Source organism: Pieris brassicae, chromosome 7 (assembly GCF_905147105.1).
Source record: "Pieris brassicae chromosome 7, ilPieBrab1.1, whole genome shotgun sequence".
Classification (NCBI taxonomy): Eukaryota; Metazoa; Arthropoda; class Insecta; order Lepidoptera; family Pieridae; genus Pieris; species Pieris brassicae.
Window position 1 is genome coordinate 3,550,656 of NC_059671.1, and position 23,604 is coordinate 3,574,259.

The 23,604-nt window shown below is 34.1% G+C and overlaps 1 protein-coding gene across 1 annotated transcript in view; it reads right to left on the minus strand.

Annotated features, from left to right (window-relative positions):
* Window positions 1-5,090: 5,090 nt before the first annotated feature.
* Window positions 5,091-23,604, minus strand: part of LOC123711943 (protein O-mannosyl-transferase Tmtc3) — a 138,979-nt gene continuing 120,465 nt past the window's right edge. Inside the window, exons 4-12 of the mRNA XM_045664816.1 lie at window positions 18,663-18,762; window positions 16,286-16,401; window positions 15,134-15,339; window positions 13,194-13,398; window positions 12,292-12,555; window positions 10,804-11,289; window positions 9,668-9,854; window positions 7,695-7,975; window positions 5,091-7,160 (exon numbers count right to left, since the gene is read on the minus strand). Of these exons, the coding sequence (XP_045520772.1) occupies window positions 6,861-7,160; window positions 7,695-7,975; window positions 9,668-9,854; window positions 10,804-11,289; window positions 12,292-12,555; window positions 13,194-13,398; window positions 15,134-15,339; window positions 16,286-16,401; window positions 18,663-18,762 (2,145 nt within the window). The 3' untranslated portion in view covers window positions 5,091-6,860. The remainder of the gene's footprint in view (window positions 7,161-7,694; window positions 7,976-9,667; window positions 9,855-10,803; window positions 11,290-12,291; window positions 12,556-13,193; window positions 13,399-15,133; window positions 15,340-16,285; window positions 16,402-18,662; window positions 18,763-23,604) is intronic.

Consider the following 23,604-nt stretch of genomic DNA (forward strand, 5'->3'; position numbering starts at 1 on the left):
CTGAGCCAATGGTTTAAAGTTATTTTACATTTATGGTATGTAAGATTATGAAAGCTAAGAGTTTTATTTAAACTATTATAGAGATAAGCTGAGCAATTGTTGTATTGATTACATGCAAAGATAGTCTTGCAAATTGTGTAGCTTATTATATTATGTTGGGTCCTTTTTTGAGGTGTGTTTGTTCTATGTGGAGAGGTTGCGTGTCTCCTAAGGACACAACGGAGAATATAGAGCTGGCGTATAGTCAGTAGTTTGCAAGACTTGTACAACTCTTCAGTTGGAAAACTTTTATTTTTTAGTAACATTATTTTTATAATTGCTCTCTGAGCTCTTTCAAGTGCTAGAACTTTGGTTTTCGCACAACCACCCCACACTGTGATACAGTAGGTGATAACAGATTGAACTAATGTTTTATACACGGTATATATGATGTTTGGTTCCGCTACATGATGTAGATTGCAAAAAATCCAGCTTAACCTACGTATCCTTTTTATTACTGCATCAACATGGGCGTGCCAGTTTAGACTTTGGTCAATAATCACACCTAAGTATTTAATCTGCTTCACCCTAAGCAGCGTATCACAGCCGCAGTCTTCACTACAATTGCAATTTAGTTTGTGTAATTTTATGTTAAAATTGGAGAGGGGTTAGCTCTTATCACGTATAGCAAAAGTTATGAAGTTAGTTTTAGATGGATTAATAGTTAGCTGACTGCTGGTTAAGTGCGCGTTAAGTTTGTGAAGATCCGCTTCAGCGTTTTTATAAGTTTCCTGCCATGTATCCCAATAAAAAGTTAGTGCCATGTCATCAGCATAACAAGTGACGATACCTTTATTGATTTTGGTATTGCACATTTCATTGACATATATCAAGAACAGCGTTGGCCCTAAAACCGAACCCTGAGGGACGCCGAAAGAAATCGGGTTTTCATTCACGTTACTAATTAAGTTATCTAGCTTAACTCTTTGAGTCCTATCTGTCAGATAGCTGGTCAAGAGGTTGAGAAAGACTCCTCTAATGCCAATATTATCCAGGCGCTTAATCAGAGTTGAAACACAAACAGTATCAAATGCCTTTTTGAGGTCGATAAATAGTGTAAGACACTTTTGTTTCCGGTCAAGGCGTTCAACTAGGTAATTTATAACGGCTAGGATAGCATCTTCAGTACTACAATTTGACCTACAACCAAATTGTGTTGGTGAGAGGAGATTGTATTTATTAAGGTAGGATATTATTCTTGAGTTAATAGTTTTTTCTAGGATTTTGGATATAGCCGTTAAGATAGAGATTGGGCGGTAGTTACTGATGTCTTTTTTATGACCACTTTTGAAGATTGGATGGGTAATTGAACTCTTAAGAATGGTAGGGACGACAGCGGTTTTATAACATACATTGCATAATTGAGAGATAATAGGAGAAAGTAATGGTGATGCTAGTTTTAAGAAGCTGTTGGAAATATTATCTATTCCAGTTGCACTTTCTGATTTAAGGTTTTTTATTATAGCAGAGATTTCATTGGGTTCAGTGTCAACAATTCCTATTGATGTTAATTGTCTTATTGTTAGACTGGAAGTCGAAGTTTCTTGGGGTGGATGGTAGTTCTTTTGCTAATAGTTGACCTATATTTGCAAAATAGTTATTTATATGAGCAAGTGATGCTTCAATGGTAGGCTTTATTTGCATAAGTTCTAAATTGTTGTTTTTTGTTTTGTGTAGATTACTTATTTCTTTAATTGCATTCCAGAGGGTTTTAGTATTATTGCTAGTTTTAGATAATAGGTCACGATAATACTTGCGCTTCTGATTTTTAATTAAATTGTTGCAGTAGTTACGATAACGTCTGTATGTTATCTGGAGTATTTCGTTACTAGAGTCTGTTTTGAGTTGGAATTGGAGTTAATTCCTGTGTCTTATGCATTTCAGAACACCGGGTGTAATCCAGGGCTTATACAACGCTTGGTTTTTGGGATAGTTTTTATTTTAGTGTTTGCCTCAAGAATCTGTGTAATGATATCAGTCAGTTTTTGCGTTAAATCATTGGGATTATCGATTGTTAATAGATGAGAGATGTCGGTTTGCGTCAGGGTGGATAGTGCACTTTCATAGTCGGTTATGGTATTATATTTACTAACTTCGGTCGAAGTCGTGTGTTTGGATATGTATAAGAACACAGCTGAGTGGTCAGTTATTGTAGTTTTTAAAAAAGCTACTTTTGCTGAAAAACATTTAGGGTCAAGGTTAAGCATAGCATGATCTAGACAGTTTTTGTCTCTGGTTGGTAAGCGGTGTCCTGGAATCAGCCCTAATCCCGAGAGGTGTGTTAGATAGTCAGTATCGTCCAAGTCAGTAGATTCATCTAAAATGTTTGTATTAATATCGTCTACTATTATAATATTTTTAGTCAGGGAGTTATCTTCTAGGTATTTAGTCACTGATTCAGTAAATTTCTTTTTGTTGCTGTTTGTATGTGAACAGTAGATTCCGAGTATGGTTAGGTTTTATATTTTGATAATTGTGCCAAAAGCTCCGTATAAGTCTAGTTCTTGCTCGGAGTGTTCAATGTTATCTTTGAGATAAATAACTACACCATCGTTTTGAGTTTGTTTTTTTGTTGTATGATGGGCCTGATAGCCCTTTTTGATAGGGAGGGGTTTATCGTGGTGAAGTCTACATTCTGTTAGAATAATTATATCCGGGTCTGTAGATAAATCAAGCAGCTCTAAGTTTAAATAAGTCTAAGTCATCCGAGTTCTTATAGACACTTCGTATATTTTGGGTTAGAATATAATATCCCTGTTTTCGGGTTGGAATGAAATTCTTGAGCTCTTCAGGTAAACAGAGAGTTGAGGAGAAATTAGATGTTTTGTCTAAATCTTGAAAGTACCTATCCATTTCTGAGTTTGGTTATGAGTTGTATTTGAATATGGCTTTTTCCATAAGCGAGGAGCCAGCAGGAAGCAAGGTAAGATGAAACAGGATAGGGTATGTATTAGGAATTGGAAATCATGTAATTTTACTTTGATGTGTTTATGCAATACCTACGTATTGAGGCATTATTGTGAAAAAGTTTGCAGTTATGTGTAGATGTTCAAGACTATTTACATAGATAGTATGAGAGGAGTGTACGTCAGCACATGAGTTGAGAGAGGTGAGTTGACAAGACAGTACATATGAGTTACATAAACTTAAGTAGAAAACATTAGTATTAGTTATAGTACATGAAACCAGTACACAAGACAGTGGGATACAAAATGGTACAAACAATGGTTGACACAGAATAAGTATCCCGATTAGTCAGTCTAAGTTCATTAGGTTTTGAATTTGGGCCTCATTTGTAATTTGTAGAATGGTAGAGGTGTCGTCTTTTCGAAGATATACAAGTCCTATGGCCGTCCAACAGTACTTGTATTTCTTCACTCTCTTCACGTCTCGAGCTAGAAAGTAAAGCCTACTTGCCTTCTGCGTTAGTGATTCCGAGATGAAGATCGGTACATCGGGGTCTTTATTAAGTCCGAGGTGTTTAGCACAGAGTTTGTTGGTTGGGCCAGTATTAAACTTCTTAGCTGCATAGAGCAGTTTGTCTCTTGTAACCGTAGAGGTTAGTTCGATTACAATTGTTTTTGTAGAAGAGTTTCTCCTTGTTTTATATATATCCCTTATGACCTCTTTGTTGATTTCAGATTTTATATTTTGCGCAAGGTTTGACATTAGTTTAATGAGGTCCTCTTTAGAATCTTTACCTTCCAGAGGTACATTTCTCATCTCAATAGTTGTCTTCTTTTGTTGTCTGGCGGTATCTTCTAATTTATGTTATAATATTAAAATTTGTTTATCGCGTTTTTTATCTCTATTTCCAATGACTCAATTTTTTTTTAATTCTAAATTTTGCTCTGCTAGGAAAGTAATTGACTTTTTTTCTATATTTGAGTTGCTCAGATTAAGGGCAGAAATCATTGGGAATAGCTTGTCCATTTGCTTTTGATGTTTCTCTCCCCACGAGGTAATAATATTATTAATTTCTTCCCTAAAGTCGGAAATTTCCTCACTGTGTGTTTTTGCAAACCTTTTACGTTTTTGACAAGTGACAAAGGTATGCTCTTCATGTTCCTGTAAGTTAGGCTCTGAAGTAGATTTTTCCAGGGAATTATTCATTGAGGTATTCATTGTGTGTTACTTTGATCTTTATACCAAGAGCGCAAAAATGGCAAGGAGATATGTCTTGTATTTAGTCACCGGTCGGGAGTGTGGCCTTGGTTGACACTCCTTCCTGCAACTTGCGTATGCGTTGGGGGCGGTAGCAAGTGGGCGGTGACTTAAAATAATGGTGGCTACTCCTATGATGCACTGTTATCCTAGTACTTGCAACTATTTTATTTATTAGAATTTTGAAACTTTTTCAATTTAATTAAACACGGGTTGGGTTTTTATACACGACTACACTAAGCGAGATCCAAAACGGAAAAGGTAGTAGAGTAGTTACGATACCATGAATTCTTTTTTTATTAATGTACCGAGATAAACTATTATAAGATTTAGCGTGTGTATGCGTGAGCTTATTTTATTTGCCTACAGTTTAACTGGATAGCGAGTCGCGCCTGTCATAGTATTGTTGACGTCCACATGTCCTCACCAAACGAAGTTTGAAGTTCAGACATTAATACCTACACGGTCATGGCAGTGACGAGTACTTAACAACAGTTTGATTTACGAAAGATTAGATTTATTTCACGTAATATAATTTAAGGCAGAAGGCTCACCTCATGCTAAGTGATACCGCCGCCCATACACGCACATTGCCAGAGGATTCGCAAGTGCGTTGCCGGGCTTTTAAGAATCGGTACGCTGTTTTATTGTAAGGCTGATTGGTTTAGAAATACATAGCTGGATAACTGGTAGAAAATGATTATTTATGAATATCACACAGTTTATATTGATTGGATTTCTATAGTTATTGAGTCCTTGATTAGGTAGGTATATTTTTAATTAAAAAGTCAAAATCACAAGCTTTTCATTCATATAGTCAGACATACATGGATGCACAGGAAAATAAAGACATTATAATTTGAAACATCATTTATTTTATAAAAATAAATGTTTTGACGACAAATAGTTATAATATTCGGGGTCCTTATGAGTTCTACTCCCGTCGGAGTGCCGACTGGAAATGTTTCAAGACATTGTAAAAAATTCAGTTTTTACAAAAGTACTTTGTATCTTAAAACATTAACAACATTACATTTTCACATCTACATATACTAATAACGGTCGATCACCACATTTTAACATTGGCGTTTTATGAAAATAATACTATAAATACATTACATTAAGAAAGCCATTTTGTTCATGAATGTTATAATTTTTAAAATTAAAATATATTTTAAATTAAAAAATGTTTTAATTTGTTCCAATAAATTGCAATTTAATTTAATACATATTTTTAAAGGTTTTATAACATTCACGCATAAAATGGATGTCTAGGCCAGTGAAATTTTAAATTTTGAAATCACTTTAGGCTTTCCACATGATTACGGACTAGGTATATCACATTAATCTCCAGAAATAAAATTTATAATGGTGATCATACACAGTCTACATTATTATAATAGATTCTATTTTAAAATAAACTCTATGGACTTGTAAGCCACGTAATTAATAAAAAAATGCCACAGAACATAATAGAAACGATATTGTCAAAGTATGAATTTATATACTATAGAAATAAGGATTAGATCTCATAAAACTAATAAGTGTCGAGTGACTTTGTATCTAAACGATATAAAAATATGCGAAAATAAATTTTACACTTATGTTAAGTGTAAAATTTATTTTCGCATAAAGGAACAATTTTTGGAAAACATATTTTTATAACAGCAACACAGATGACATCATAATCTGTATTTTTTGGACAAAAACCGAAGTATGGTTTAAAATAGTATTTAAACAAAATTATTTAAAAAAAATCTATTTTAATTTCCCTTTTAAAAAAAGTCAAATAAAGTGACTAGATACTTTACAGATTACAGTTATACCGTATACACATAATGGCTAACGAAGAAAGCTCATTCGATATCTACGTACAAAATCTAAATGCAATAAATATCACGAAATACAAAACACTAAACATCTCATAGTTTAATCAGAATAAAACACAATGGGACAATTGTCTCACAGTTTGTATTTTAAAAATCGTATTTTCAAGGTGAGTTTTATTTAGTGAAGCATTAAACGCGCAAGTTCGGGTAGTTATTTTCTAAGTTCTATGAAATTTCGAAACAGATTGTTAACTTCTCAGTGTTTATCAGTACCCTTAGTGCAAAGTAATATAGGTTTTGACAACTTGTATAGTTTGATATTCGAGCGACATATTCGTGTTTTTAAATATGACCGCTAAACGCTTGGGGAGAGTTCAAGTATTACGTAACGAATTTGGGGGGGGGGGGATCCTCTTGTAAAATGTTACGATGCGCGGCGGGAATTGGTTACGCGTTATTGTTAATATTATTTTCCACTTTCCAGTACTATACACCACAAAATGGTAAGTTTTAGGTGTAATGAGTCACTGGGGGTGGTCACGAAACGTTTTACTATTGGATACAGAAAACGTTACGTTCATGGAGGGGGGGGGGGGTCAAGACCCCAAAATTGCGTGACGTAATACATGAACGCTTGTCTAGTTAAATACAAATACGATACTATTACGATAACTTCTATTTTACTTAAGGGTTACCGAATCTTATTGATTTCAGGTTTCTATTCAAATATTTTTTATTATGGCCTTTAAATTACTGAAAGCAAACGACAAAAATGCAAAGCTCATAAAAGAATCATACCCTGGTAGCAAATCGTTGATCGCCGTATCGCTATGAAGGGTCGGTCTCGTGGGGATCCGGGGGCTGTTGGGGGATATAATTCCATCTCGCCTTGACCTCTGTGGGGGGATTTGTGGGGGGATTCGTAGGATTTGTTGGGGCGACCGCCGCTAGTCTCGCCCTCACGACCGCTAGATGGCGCTGAATGTAGTGTTCGTGGGGCGCGAGGGAGGCGGCGCGCGTGAGACATTCCTCGGCGATAGCCAGCTTTCCTCTTTCGACTGCGACGACGCAAAGATTGTGTAAGGCTTGCACGTTGTCCGGCTCCAGCTCCAGGATGCGGCGGTAGCACTGTTGAAAGATATAATTTGATGATAAACAAATTCCAGATATTTTATTATTATTTTTATATGTACGCAAAGTAAGTTCAAAAGACGTTGAGTATCTTATGTATTTGATACAATATTTTATAATATCGACACTCTCGTATTGACTTTATTCTATAGTAAGGAGAGTGTATGTTAAAAGGATGGTAACGCACTCGCGAGCCCTCTGGCATTGAGAGTGTCCATGGGCGGCACTTAACATCAGGTGAGCCTTTGGACCGTGTGACTGAAATGTAATTCTGGGCATGATTAAAAATTAGTTCTCGTCTGTCTTTTGATGAAACAGTTTGATATTTTTTTTGGTTTTTTTAAAGAATTATGTTATAATATAATATCTATAATTTACATTTTTTATCTCAAATACAATTTTTCATTTTCTTTTTGGTTGTGGCACAGGTCGTAATTTTTTTTTTTATTGTTAGCCTTAGTCGCATAATCTTTAAGGATTGAACTCCTCAACTCCTCCTTCAACTTGAACTAAATAATATGGGATACTTACACTTTCCGCAGCATCAAGGTCTTTAACAGAATTAATATAAATATCTCCCAAAAGCACGAGCGCCTTCACATGATCCGGGTGATGCCTGACGAGTTGCTTCAGAAATGGCGCGGCTTCTAAAGGCCGACGCCGATCGGCGAGCAACAAGGCGAGGTTAAAGAGTGCGGATCGGAAGTCGGGTTTTAGGTGAACAGCTGCGCGGAACCAGCGTTCGGCGCATTCTGCGTCACCCTCATCCATACACACCATACCTAGGTTGAAGTGCACGCGTTCGTTCGTTGCTGAAAGATTGGGAACATTTTCAATCAAATTTAAGTCTTAAAAGATTCGCCGTGTAACTTAATTAAAGAAATGTGTGTGTGTGTCAGCTACGACGCACGATTGGAGTTTACTCCTTACGAACGATAATTATGATACATATCGAATAGAAAAAAAGGGTAAATGAACCTATCTGCTAAAATGATTCTTATCATTACAAACATATATCTGTAATTATTCGGATTATTTATATTACTTCAATAAAGCGTATTACATAAAGTATGTTACAAAACAATATAAATAATAATAATAATAACAATAATAATTGTGTTCAATTTATACAAATCCAATTTTAGAGAGAGAATGAGATGGAATCATTCTTTTAGACGTTCAATCCTACAGATATATATGTTTGTCTCTTTCTACGTAACGTGTTACTCAACTTTTCGTGTTACACTTGATAAAATTTCCGTACCGGGCCTTATAAATCAAATCGTTTCTTAAGGAGTAAACTCCAATAAAAAAGAAAATAATTATATTGTATGGGGTGGTAAGTGGATTGTTGGTGTCTGTGCCTGAAGTTAAATACTATATCCGTTTCGTGAATAACAGGCAAGTAGCCGTGTAATCAGCCTTTCTGACACACATATACACTAGTGTTATGGCTTTACTCACGATGTTTTCCTTAACCGTACGAGCAAGTGTTAGATGCGCACATAGAATTGGTGCACACCCGACGTTCAATTTGCTCACATTACAACTACCTCAGGGATGGTAATCACTAAAGCCACTAGGCCAACACTGTTTGGTTTATGAAAACATTTAGTTTGTACTTAAATACGAGGATAACAATTTTATTCAAATTAGGGAGAATTCAAGTATTATGTAAAGAAATTTTGGGTTTGGGATTCCATCTTGTAAATCGTTACAATATGAGGCGGGGATTGAATAACGCGTTATTGTTTATATCATTTTCAACTGTCCGGTACATTTACACCACATAATGGTAACTTTTAGGTATAAAGAGTCATTGGGTACAGAAAAACGTTACGGCGTATTACATCAAGAATCTGCAAAGATTGCGTGACGTAATATTTGAACGCTCCCTTAGGCCCGGTAAGTAAGCCATAGTAAAATGGCTAACTTTATTTTGATCATGGCAGTCATCGTAGCCCAAGGTCACTCATTTTGGTAGCTGCATTGCCGGTCTTTGAGGGATGAGTATTCTGTTTTTTAAACAATAAGTATTTCCCAAGGAAGATTCCTGCCGGAAGTCTATTCCACAGAACCCGGTGGCTTATCTGATGTGAAGTGATACCGCCCATGGACACTCTCAATACCAGAGGTGCATCTCTCTCTATCAATCTCACATTCCAACGTTTTGCTGTTTCCTTCATGAAACTAACATCAACTTCGTTGCATATACAGAAATATAATACAATTCATTGGATGAAAAGGAGGGCAAATGGCGGTCTTAACGCTTTCGAGCGATCTTTTCCAGGCAACCATTGCGAAGGAAAAAGAAACTAAATAATGTAAAGTATGTGCGTAAATAAATAAGACACACTGATTTGGACAAAACGAATGGAACAAAGCAATTAAAACGTATGTAAACTGTGAACAGGACAGATGTATAAGAAAAAACAACACACACATTTGACACATGAATCACATATATGTAGGTAAACATACTGAAACATGAACTTTATACTCACAATCTTTGTCAAGTAACTTCAGCAAACGTGATCTCGCGAGATGTCTCAAATCGGCAGCCCCAAGTTCTTGAAGCAAGATGGCGGAATTCAATAACGCTTGTTCATGTTCCGGTTCCAGTTCCAAGGCCTTGTCGAGGTAGGCCAAGGCTTGGGAAGCTTTGCCTTGTTCAAGGAGAACTACGCCTAACTGTAATTTGGATAATACTTCATATTTTTCTCAGGTGGAATTCGAACTGCAGCGCTACCCAGTAATTTACAATTGTGAAATTTACTTCAAAGTTGACTTTTAGTACAAATTTACGTCATACGAAATTACATATCATCTATGATATTTGATATTCCATAATTATGCTGTGCCCTAGACATAAAACGAGAAGTAAAGGTAGATGGAAAGGAAAGCAAGAGCTTTGTAGGGAACACTTGGGGAGGCCTATGCTGAAAAGCAAGAAAATCAAACCGGTGTCTAATAGGAAATAATTTGATAATATTTACTTTTACTAAATTTCGATAATAACTAAGTAGAAATAAGAGAAAATGTAACTTACACGATTGTCAATAAAGGCTATATATATTTATTTATATTTATGATATTTCGGATAGGAACACGCCGATTGGTAATAATATAGATTAATTGTCTATGACAATATTTGATGAAACACACCATATGCCTACACTGAGCGATTGAAACAAATAATTGCAATTTTTATAGAGATTTGTATCATTTACTTAGGACATATGCGTTTGAAAACGCGGTTAAAGACGTTTTTTGCCATATTCTTTTATAAAGCAATTGACAAACGGGTAAGAGACTCATCTGATGTTAACTGATACCTCCGCCCATATACACTCTTAGGGCTCGCGAGTACGTCGCCAGCCTTTTAATAATTGGTTCGTAATTACTTCAGTAGGCAGCTGGTTCCACATAGTGGTGGTGGGCAAAAACCGCCATAAAAACGCTCAGTTCTGGAACCACGTGAGGTCGTGGTGATACGGGAAAGCACACAAGATAAATAATACAAGATAAAAGATAAAGGCCAAGATTGCAGATAGACAGACGTTATTAAAAAAAATATATATTAAAAGAAAATATAAATATTTCAATTAGATGTTATATTTAATATGAATTCAATACTTACATTATAATAAATATCCGGATTCCCGCTATCATACAACAGAGCCCTTTCGTACACTTCCTGCGCTTCCTTAGTCCTGTTGAGTTTAATGAGAATGTCCCCTCTATTGATGTACGCTTGGGTGTAGTCGGCTCTCATGCTAATCGCTTGCCTGTACAGCATGTCCGCTTCCTCCAGTCGAGTGGCGTTCTTTGATATCAAATTCGCCAGATTCAGAAAGACATTTAGATGATTCGGAGCGATTCTCGCTTGGTACGACTCCCCTGGTTTCGCTTTTGGTAGGAGAGATTTCGCCTGTACGTAAGCGTCTTCGGCTTCCTGGTACCTCCCGAGGTGGTTGTATGTTCTGCCGACGTTGATGTGAGCTCCGACGTCGTCTGGCTGGACGTTGACGGCTGTTTTGAAGAACCCTAACGCCTCCCCGTATCTCCCTTCGGCCTCTAAGGCGTGGCCTACATTGTTGTAAAGTTTCGCGTTGTTACGGTTAACCTGAAAGAGGTCTTTGTATAAAAAAACAGGTTGTAAAATCATTTGTGATGAGATAATTCTTGAATTCCGCAATCAACAGTGGCCTCAATGATCGCTTTGTAACTTTGTTTATCATGTGTTGTGTGTGTGTTGGTTTGATACTTCCTCAATTTTTTCCCTTGCTTGCTTATGTTGTAATATAATTGATTTGTATGTGACAAATTTCTACGCTGTTTAAAAAAATGTGTTGTTATTGCTTTATCAATAAATTATTTTAAGTATTTTTAAAATTATTAAAGGCGTTTCAGTGTCTTTAGGGCCAATTAAGTTAATGCTGATAGGACAAAAGACATAGTTTGTAGAAGCAATGTTACTTTGTTATATAATTTTAAAGAATTTCATTTCTAAAAAAATACGACCTACATCTGGGTACTAGCTATTAGTTCATCTAAAGGCCTATAATCACATTAATGATTAGTGCAGGTGTGTAGTGCAAGTAGTGTCCAATTATTGGTTAGTGGCTCTGTTTAGTAAATTCAGTAGTCTGCAGTAGCGGTATGATGAGGATGAACATCGATAAGTGTGCTTGCAAATGGAAGAAGTACTGAAAGAAGTATCAAACGCGATGCTATCTGAAACTGTAGAAGTTTTGGAAGCTGAACAAGACCAAGAAAAGTATGGGTTCGAAAATGGATTAATAGAAGACCCATGGCGCAAGCCAATTCTTTAAGGAATTGGCAGCTGAAGATACTAAGGAATATTACTTTGCTCTCAGGTTGACCGAAGAGTCCTTTAATATACTACTAAACAATGTGACATGTTTTGACAGACACGATGCGAGTGAGGGGGTGGGCGGGCTACTCGCAGTTCACTCGCAAAAAAATATAACACGCTTTTAATCACATTACTACGCAGGCAACTAATCACCAGTCGCCGTCCACACTTGTTTTCTACTAATCACTCATCACCTGCACTATTCATAGCACATTTAAGGACATTACTTACAACCAAACTTATACATACCTTAAGTCCAGATGCAAAGATGGTGTATTCAGTCTTCCAATCCCAATTCCGTACGTATGTTTTGGCACTGAAGGCGAGTAAAAGGAATATAAGCGTAGAGGCAGCCAGCATAGCTCTCTTCTTGGCGAGAAGTCTCCATCCGTGCGCGATGATAAGGCACCAGCCCATGGAAGGCATATAAAGTACTCGCTCCGCCACCACAAATCCTACTGGGAAGAACAGGTTTGAGGCAGGCAGGAACGGAAGGACCAGTAATGCTAGACCCTGAAAAGAATATCCCTGTATAGACACGATAAAACACTACGTATATGTGATATTATTCTTTAATAACTTCATGATCATCAAACCATGATACAAATGCAAATACAGTCAAAATCTGTTCTAACGACATCGAAGGATCTCTCTATATTTGCTCGTAAAAACCGGTAGTTCTAACAGCCGATGACGTTGTTGTTAAGTACCTTATACATAGAATTCAGCCGGGACCTTGGATTTTGGTCAATATAACCGGTATGTTGTTCTGAACTATGTCTTTGGCTGTACAACTTTTATGTAGTTGTCAATTCTTAGTTTAGGCTTATTACTTAAAGAGTTAATATCAATAATTTAACAATAACGTATTATTTTTATATGAATAAATTTACATGGAGAACATAGAAATTATAATAATCTAAAATGAAGTGGAAGAATTTTTTTTAATAGTGTCAATGGTCGCGTTCGTCAATCATGATCAAAGACCGAATAGTGAAATTATTCATACATTCATTTGTCTAAAGCAAACATTTTGTCACAAGATCGTACTTCAACTAGTACTTTTAATGGAAGACCTGTTTGGATAACATATTTTCTCACCATAAATATTATAAATGACAATCATTCGAATACTATTTACAACTACGTACCATAGATAGAGCCGACGAGCGCGTTCGTAAAGCGTGTATCCCTCCCGCAACTAATGACGTGCCCAAAACAAGCGTGGCTATGTTTCTCGGATCCCGCCACGACTTGAGGAGAGTCACTGTACCCATTGTCCAATCGCAGCAGAGTGCCTCAGGTAAGGTTAGTAGCCATGCATTTAACGCTGGTAGATATGCAAATGTCAGGTGCCTGGAATTTATAAAGATTTCCTCTTTAAATGTTGATGTTTTTTTAAACATAGTGATGTTTTATATAGTTTTGGGGTGTTATTTAAAAGTAGGGGTGAAAGAAATAACTTAACTTAACGCCGCTAGAGAAATAATCATTTTTTTTTTCTGTTTTTGGTGAATTTCGGCTTCTTAGGTAATATTTGGGTGTATCTTTGAAAATAATGACGATAAACAATTGTTTCTCTTGTTATAACTCAGAAAATTTACAGCCTATTTGAAATAAAAACATAAAACCTACAGGTCCAAATGTTTTTTCAAAAAAATATACTTCATAATATTATTAAAGAAATTGTGAACCAAAAATGGAAATTTTAAGCCATTTTAAAAATATAAGAATTTTATTTAAATTCAAAGGTATTTAAAAAAATCCTAAGTTTGTAAGTTTTTTTTTATTTTTGTACATTTTATTTAGCCTTCTCTCTTATAATAAACCTACATTATTTTTCAATAGATCAAACAAAAAAAATATTTCGAATGCATTTAAGAAATCTTGGTTAACGTGGCATAGTTCCATATTGGTTTTGATCATAGTAGAAAAAGTATAGGTACTGTTTAGTCTTCAAATTTGGACGCCCTTAATGACCTTTATGTACCAAGATTTATGCATCTCCCGTGTACATGGCAAGTTTAAGTGTTTCCCAACGTGTATTAAAAAAAAATACTGTGTCATTAACAATTTACTAGTAATTCCTTTCTAAAACCTTCTAAGTGTAATTAAATTTTAAAGTTGGAAAACACTATACTAGAATGTCAATAGATAAAAAAAAACACAAAAATAGTCATTTGGAAATTGAATCAATAAGGTAATTAAAACAAAGAAATTAATTTTACAGCTTTTTCATATTACTTTTAATTAAAGAGCGCATAAAATAATACTGGAAACTCTGTCAACATATTTTCCTTTATACGACGAAATAAATTTTCCAAATATTTCAATGCAGCGATTTTAAGGTATGTTTGATAAAGAAACTTTAATTATACACACTGAAATGTTTTTAAAGGAAGGGAACTATTATTTTATTTACTGAAGAGCATCGTAGATTTTGAAAATTATCATATATTTAAGATGACGTATGAATATTACGAATATTATATGAATCACTAATATAATAATAACTTACTAATTTATATGTCATAACACTATCTCATTTAAAGAAAACACTTTTATAACGGATTGAAGCTATGTATTACTATAAACTTATAATTATTTTACATAATTTTAAATTTACGCAACTCCGGAGAAATAAATACAGATAATACAACTTTCTCTACAGCTGTTATTATTTTTAGACATTGAACATTGAAGACAAAAGGCTTCAATCACCGTGACCATGCACGCTGTAAAGCACGCGAAACGTAGGGAAAACTTTAAAATTATGTAAAATAATTATAAGTTTATAATAATACTTAGCTTCAATCCGTTAAAAAGTGTTTTCTTTAAATGTGTAAAAGTTATGTTAATAAAAGTCAATAATAAACACTAACTCATTATGTTTAAGAATAATTTTTAGGATTGGATCTTTGGACGGGAAGAGGAAATGAAATATTGTGATAATGTAGCCCTTTTTTTATGAAAGGCCTGATTCTCAAATTAAGCATACCTGAGATAAGTTTTCAGTAATAATTTTGTATAGGAAAATTAATAAAAAAATTAATTCAAAATGAAAATAAAATAGTTTGAAAAAGATGTTTACCTAGCTGGTGGAAGAGCGGCACCAGCAGGGTTGTCAAATCTGGTAAACACAGGTAGTTGAGCGCCCATCACGTGAAGTCTGGCTGCTAGCAGGGCGAGCGTTGCAAAGCATACAGTTGTGATTCTTCTAGCAGCTTCGCCACATGCGCAGCCCCAGCCACCTTTGCCCCAGATCTCCAGCCAATTTTGGCCAGTAGTGGATCGGCGCTGAGAGATTAGGAAACGAAATTATTTGCTTTGTATAACCAGTTTTGTATGCATATGTAAAAAATAATTATCAATACTGTTTTGGGACGAACTTACATATATATATATATATATATGTAAGTTCGTCCCCATATATATATGTTACAACATATATATATGTTATACAACATGATATATTTACTAAATGATATCACTAACACAGATTTATTTTAAGCTATTTTTCTCTCTCTATATTTTATAGAGGAAAGATAGTTTGGAATGAATAGGCTGAAAATCAGCCAGACACATTAAAAAAAATCTTTCACCATTAAAATCCTTACGTTAATTGTTACCTGAGGTGTGAAATAATGCCTAATAATACCTATATCGCATACTGTTATAATGTAGCCTTGTATGACTCTGTATTATTTTTTGTGAAGTCACCATTTCCCATCGAAACATGAGACTATAAGAAAATCCTCAGGCTTCTTTATCATCAGCCTCGGACACATTTCTTGACTTAAACATAATAATAATGTTATTTTTGGTATATTTTGTAAATCTAATTTTAATTAAAGTTCAGTATCTATTGAACATGTTTTTGTATTTTACACAGTCCAAACAGTACTGTAGTTCTATAGAAGATGTGCTGGAGAGTGTTGGTCTAGTGGCTTTAGTGCTCGACTCTCATCTCTGAGGTCGTAGGTTAGTTTCTGTCTATGAGCGCATTTAACATTCGCACGAACGGTGAAGGAAAACATTGCGAGAAAACCGGCTTGACGACCCGGACAGAACATAAATCTGAGGCCCAGACCTAAAAAGGTAGCGCTACTGATTTTTATTTTATTTTATGCCTTACTGTTACATAATTTAGAAAATTTCCATGCAAACTCAAGGCTGAACGTGCCAACGTTTGTCAATAATACAGAATAAGATAATAACGATGTACTGAAGATTCATAACATACCTTCTGTGCTACAAAGAGCTCGTAAACAACACAAACAGCTGTAACCGTGATGCCCTGCTCTTTGCACAGCATTGCGACTCCTACGCACGCGGTACACGCAGCCACATACCGCCAGTCTGTAATTACAATAGAGGCTTCTGTAGTATAGAGTAGTGATAGAATATATAAATTGATTAACATATATATGTTTTTATTGTAAGTCAAACTAAAACTCAAAATAACTTTATTCGTACAGGTAACCAAGTACACTTAAGAACAATAAATTTACTTTTACTACCAGTTCACAAGTCAAGGGCGTAGAGTGAGCAAGAAGGACTGGCAACCAACTTTCCGCCACTCTTTTTAATCGCCAAGTTTTGAGTCATACAATCATCAAATTTTTAAAAAAGATTTATTGATTTATTTACGTTTAACAAGAGGTTTAAATTTATTCAGTGATATGTACATATATTAAATTATCTATATGTGTCTTTATTATGTTCACTTAGTAAAATTGATTCAGTATTGAATTGAAATCCGCTTACAAATCACGATATCCTGAAACGCGCTAGCAATCCGGCCGGTAATATACAACTTCTCTCATAAGTTCTCTTTCTATATGTTTTAAAATATGTATGAATCATTTTCATTCATCTATCTGAATGTAAATTTCCTATTTTTATTAATTAAAGCAAGCAAAAGTTCAAAGTCCGAAAGATCAATAAAAATCTTTAATATAGTTATCTAGATAGTTCCTGCCGATAGTTGTTATTCAAGACTATAAAAAACAATTGACCCGAATTAAAAACCGTATCTCGAGCGAATATTGCGTCAGTATTTTTATACTACAAAAATAAATAAATATAAAAACATTCTTTTTATACAGCAAACAAAAACACAGCCTTAAATACGATATTTAAATATTAACTGCACTTTAAAACTGTGCTAAATTTGTACGTTTTTATAAGGTATTCATTTGTTTTCAAGCTCCCGTGAGAACATAAGCTAAGTGGCAAATTGAGTCAGAATAATAAAGGACCTAGGACGGCCCAGATTCAAATGAATAGAGCAAAATATAGTCATTAAAACATTTTGAACAATGAAACTTAAAACAATGAAATTTTTATGAAAAGTAGCAATTTTGCTGTTACGAAAACAATAAGAAAAGTGAGAGACACTTCCTGTTTAAAATAGGCTTTGCGTTGCGAGTGTTTGGAGGTTGCGAGTTGAGGTCAATAGATGTTTAGTCTTTGTGTGACAAGGTCAGCACACAAATATCACATTTGACGAATTGACCCGAATACACTAAGAAACTGCCAGAAAATTAATTATTTTTACTTTGATAAATACCGCCGAAATAGCCAATCCAATAATGTATTGTAAGAAAAATAAAAGCGCTTTTTAAATCGTCACCCAATCAATCAATAACGACGAAACATGAACACAGTATTTTTCCCCGAAACTCAATAATAATAATTAAACGGTACAAAATCAAAGACTGGTAGGCAAACACTGGCGAAATCGTGAACAATTCTCGTTTACGATATAAAAGTACAAAACAAATGTACACTTTAAATTATATTCACAACACCATTTAAAACTGTGTTTGAACCGAAATTAGATATATAATTGTCAAGTTTGCAAATAATTCCGGTGCAAAGTTCTCAGAGATAGGGCTTATCGTCCACTTAACCGCAGGCTATATTGGAGAACACGACCCAAACGACACAATAAGGAGTTGCCTGTACTTTACGGTAAACGTACCACTGGGTATATAATGTACGCTTTATAACGCATACAATACTGTTTATTCGGAAAGCTCTTGAGTATGCATATGTAATATAGTATAGTCAAACAATCATAAATGTTTTCCTAATAATTAATATAAAAACTCGCCAAATTGATTTTATAAAAAATACGTGCGTATTTTTTATGTTGAAATTGAAAAAATGTTTTTTAATGATGAAAAATTTCCTGCAGTAGCTATTTGTGGGAAATTTAAAGTTCAAATTTTATTATATTTAAAATTTGGAATGTTATATTCATCAATGGTATATGATATTTATTTAACGTATTGCGATATACATCAGTCAATTTATGACCATTTCACAGATCGAGCATATGTCAGGGGTTTTATTAATGGCTTACCTAAACTATATGTAGTTTTAACGATTTTGAATGCAATATTTTTATCTTCCAGTTTTATTTGGGAGACATAGAGTAAGACCCGAGGTCGTTAACCCCAAATGGACAATTTTTTCTTTCTCTAAATGCAATTCTAGTTAGTCTTAGTCTAAGGAACGCCTACATACTTAGTCATAAAAATGCCTGTAGAAACTTAAACATAATATTATCTAGCAATCTTTTTATAGTTAAATGAAATGAACTGACAACTTACCGGTGCAACGTCTCCTACTAGCTGCTCTCGCGTAACACAACAGTGCTCCAAGAAAGAAGACAGATGACAGCATCTCAGCTCTACCGACTACACCTGTCACCTGAAAATATTGTAAAATAACGAATGTTTATTATTTAAAAATATTGAGATCAATGATTACGGTGCTTATTATTATTGAAGACGTTACAAGTAAAAATGGCGATCCCCGCTTTAATTTCCTTATACGCATAAACAAGGTTTATTTTTTAATAGTTTTAACATGCAAGGTCACAATATATATTCATTTAGGCATCTTATTGGACACTTATTGTCTAAATTAATGTTTATTTAGCGGTATCCAAGTAAAAATTTACTGCGTATTCTCGAATCAAGGAGCGTAATTTGGACGAAAAACTGGCAATAAACTTTGGGCTAACTAAATATTTTAATTGTAATTGTAAGACGCTTGTAACAAGCTGCAATTATTTGCTCTAAATAAAACAAACTATATATAAAATAAACGTGTGGGCTCTGAAGGCATGGCGACGTATTATATATATTTATATACATTCATTATTTTTCTTATATTTAACTTACATTACATTACTTACTAACTTACATTACTTAATAAAACTTACATTTATTATAAATGTACATAGATTAGAGATTTTCCCACGCCCACACATTGATGAGTGTTTTGTTTATCAGCTTATATACGTTGCTTATTATTTTAAACAAGATTTTTTTTTGAAATGCCTTTACGTAAATTGGATTAAAATATATTTGTATGTATAGTTAACTTTATTTGCTATCATATGCTGTTTTTATAATTAGGTACAGTATAATAATGTTTTAAATGTAGCTAAATATATTTTAAATCAATCTAGTGAAAACTAAACCACATAAATCTATGATAAATATTTAATGGGGAGCTTTTTGATCAACTAACCACGAACGGGTTTGCGGTTTTGTTGAAGTATTATGTATTTGTGATTGAGTATCGTGTGCTGGTTTGCTGTTTGTTTAGAATTAGCCATTTACGTAAGCCAGTTCATAAATTATTATAAGGCGAGACACTTATTTCACAAATCAAGCGTATGCCTTCTCTTGAAAGGCTACGCTACGACTTAGGAATACTGCATAATTATCTATATTTCAGTTGTTTTTTAAATTTACTACAGGATAGAGAACAATAACGAATTAAAAGCATTGGTCATTAGACATTATAGGAGTTCAATAATGTGTACAAATGCTAGTCTATTAACTCATATATTAATGATTACCTTATTGGTTTTATAGTGCAAATACAGAAACAACCCATCAACCTCTGGACGTTCTCCACCGGACGGTGGAGGCACAGGCTAGGCTTTGTATTCTGGGAGGGGAAATTCTGCGCTCAACGACCAACATAGGTCAATAAGAACCAACCAATTCTTCTCGGGGTACTTCAAGAAAAGAGCGTACCAGTTCTTAAAAGGCCGGCAAAGTACTTGCGAGCCGTGAGTGTTCATAAGCGGCTGTAACACGTAACATTTGCCTTTTATTACAAAAAAAATGTTTAGGGATCGTTTGGCCAACGCTTCTTTACATTTTGGGGCCCTTTATAATACAATTTCCCAATCTATGGGTTCTGAGATGGTCAAACGATCCGGATACAAAATTACGCTAACGGAATTGGATTTGGAATCTACAGAGGCTCTATTACGTATCTTGGCATAGCTCTGAGACGCCAAAAACTATGACAGACACAACGTACGCTTGTAACAGCTCTTACCTACACTCTTAAATACATACGCACATGCACACACTCAAATATTCACTCGTACTTAACGTCTTTTAAGACTTGTGTTTGATAATTTGTAACATTACATCTACTTTTTCTCAAAAAACTGTTTTAAACATGTACTGACCAATTGTCATCTAGTTACCTACCTAACACAGGATATGTTGTTGTATGCAAATAATTATAAGTTTTAATAATAACATAGCTTTAATCAAAAAGTGTTTTTCTTAATGTGTAAAAACTATTTTAACAAAAGACAATACTAAGTATCGATATATGAATTTTGACACAACCTGTTTTTCAAGAATAAAGTTTTTATTATTTATCTTTAGAACTATTGCTGTAGTATTGGGATTTATAATTATTTCAACCCTTAAAAGTCTAGACAAATTTAGATTAATTTATAAATCTAGATAATTTTATGTATCCTGATATTATTTTATTTAAGGCTTTGTAGATATATACGCACTGAATTTGATGTAAATCGTAGTGTCATTTGTGTGTAAAGCTACTATCATATAATAATTTAAAAAATCTATTGTTGTAGAATGGTATTGGATAAAATTACGACGTTAATTAAGGCTTTCAATAACACAAAGAAATTGTGTTCTGTCAAAGGCTTGCTAATAAAAAGCAAAATTCAATGTTCCTTGTTAGAAATTATCGGGAGAAAATATTGGAAGTGCAGTCTGGGAAAATGGAGGTGACCGCTTAATAGTGAAAAGCTCTGGCCTCTCTGTTAGCGACGTGGACATAATAAAAGCACAAATTTTAACCTAAACTTATAAAACAATGCACAAGTAATTAGAGCTTATTATTTGAGAACGAGATATTTTTTTTGAACGTGGTTAAATAGTGGTTATATAGTATATATCTAAAGTTTCAGCAGTTACAGCTGAAATTAAATTATTGATTATAATTATAAATTACCAAATTGTATAACACTGATTTTTATTGATTAACATATGAACAAAACTTTTTATTTGTAACTACGTAAATACTATGTTATTGAAAACGAGTTCAATTCTTGCTTATATTACGCCTACGCCTTGTAACGTGAATGTAATTAAATTAGATTTCAATAAGTTAAGTATAACTATAAATTTATTGGCACGGTAACGCCTAAACATATATTCTTCCAAAGTATAGCGCCGTCTAAAGCCAGCGTGAAATAGCAAACATAGTTAATACCCGAAGTGCTGTCAGGTCGCCCGAGGCTGTGTCACGACTTCATTACAAACAGTTTTACTTGGAAACAAGTTACACATCACTAAGGAGTTTAACAGTTACGTCAACATAAGATAGGTTTTCTTTTATTAGCTCAGAGTTTAATGGAAATTGATCGAATTTCTTTGTGCACTGTTTGTGTCAATAGTAAAAGCTATATGAACGTCCTGAAGGCATATTTTTTTTCTATAGACCAAAGTGATTAATGTATTGTATTAATAATCTCCAAATTGATGTACTCACTGAAAAAAAATATATATAAATTTCTATTGAGAAATGTCCGGGACTTCGGGTACTTTAAACCATTTACCAGGAATCAAACTCAGGACACAATTATATAAATCTAGGTGTAAGAATATTAAGGCTACAGAAAATGATAATTTATTATTCTATATTATTTTTGTCTTTGTTATCTGTCATTGCTAGATATATTACCAATCTACTTCAGGTGCCGAATCCAGCCTACAAATACCCATTGACAATGGACTGGCGAGACACCCTTGACATTTGGTAATAAGAGTGTATTGTTTAGTATGAGAACGATAATTTCATTTAAGACTATTTCTTCTTTTAATATTATATATATATATATATATATATATATATATATATATATATATATATATATTATGGTTAACATAAACTGTAATGATTCAAATTCAATCATTTATTCATTTAGGTAACTCAATGTACACATATGAATGTCAATAAAGAAATACGTGCTTCTAATTTTCCATTTACTGTCACAGTTCCCAAATCAAGGGCGTAGAACGGACGAGAAAAACTGGCAATAAAATGTTTGTAAGGAGCTGGCAGTCACGACATCATGTTCCACATCACATATTTAACAACAATACATAGTCGAAATAACAAACATCAACGCATACACGAATTCAAATCCGCCTAGTAACCACAAGTAGCACCCGTTCACGAGTATGACGTATGGCCAGCCATCGGCCTCCTGGTCATATATTAGGGAGAGACACAACCCGACGCATGGGCGCCTATACCTATGACTTAATAAAGGTAACGCTTTATTACATACATAATAAAAATCTATAAATTAAAAGAAAAAGTGCATAAGTTCCCACGCCCATTCCCTGTGTCGTGGGAAACTAGTCTCTTTCGTTGGACACACATAACTTATAATTTCATTAGATTTAATTAGAAATAAGAAATTATCAATCAGCTTCCGGAGCCAAATCCAGCCTACAAACGCCTCACTACAATGTGATTATAAGACAGTTAAGTCTTTTTTGCTTCATTCAAAAATGATACTCATTATTTCTTATACAATAACGCGAATAGTAATTGTATCCTAATCTATCCAACGTGTATTGCTGAAGCCAGCTAAAAGCGAATCGCTGACGCCCACGGATTAAGCTTATTTAATTATGTCGCTTGAGGATCATACATTTAATAGATATTGATCAATTTATAATTACTATTTATCCAGATTAATCCGTATTTACCTACATATTTGTTGAGCATGGCCTATTTTACAGTTTGTTCATTATATATAATACTACCGGACCAGACAGATGTTGTCCTGTCTTAACTATGAATATTGATTTCGAATTGCTATAAAAAGACTTCAGAAACAAATTGTTTAACATTATTTGTTTGTTTTTCTGGCGCGTATATAAATAGTTTTGTTGGTATTCCGACACGGGAACAGGCGACATATAACTGGCCATTTGAAAAACATGGATTTTCAAGATTGATGCCACAAACAATTAGCGACTGTAATTTATATGTATTTTACCATTATAATAAAACGGATCGAAGCATTTATTTTAAACAATATTCATTTTTCTTCCATCCTCTTTGACGTTATTTGTCAATGTTATTTCAAACGCCACAAGTAAAAAATATTCTTAAATTTTCTAATTTTCTGCGAAATATTTCTGACAAGAAAAAAAGAATTAGCGAAATCGGTCCAGCCGTTCCCGC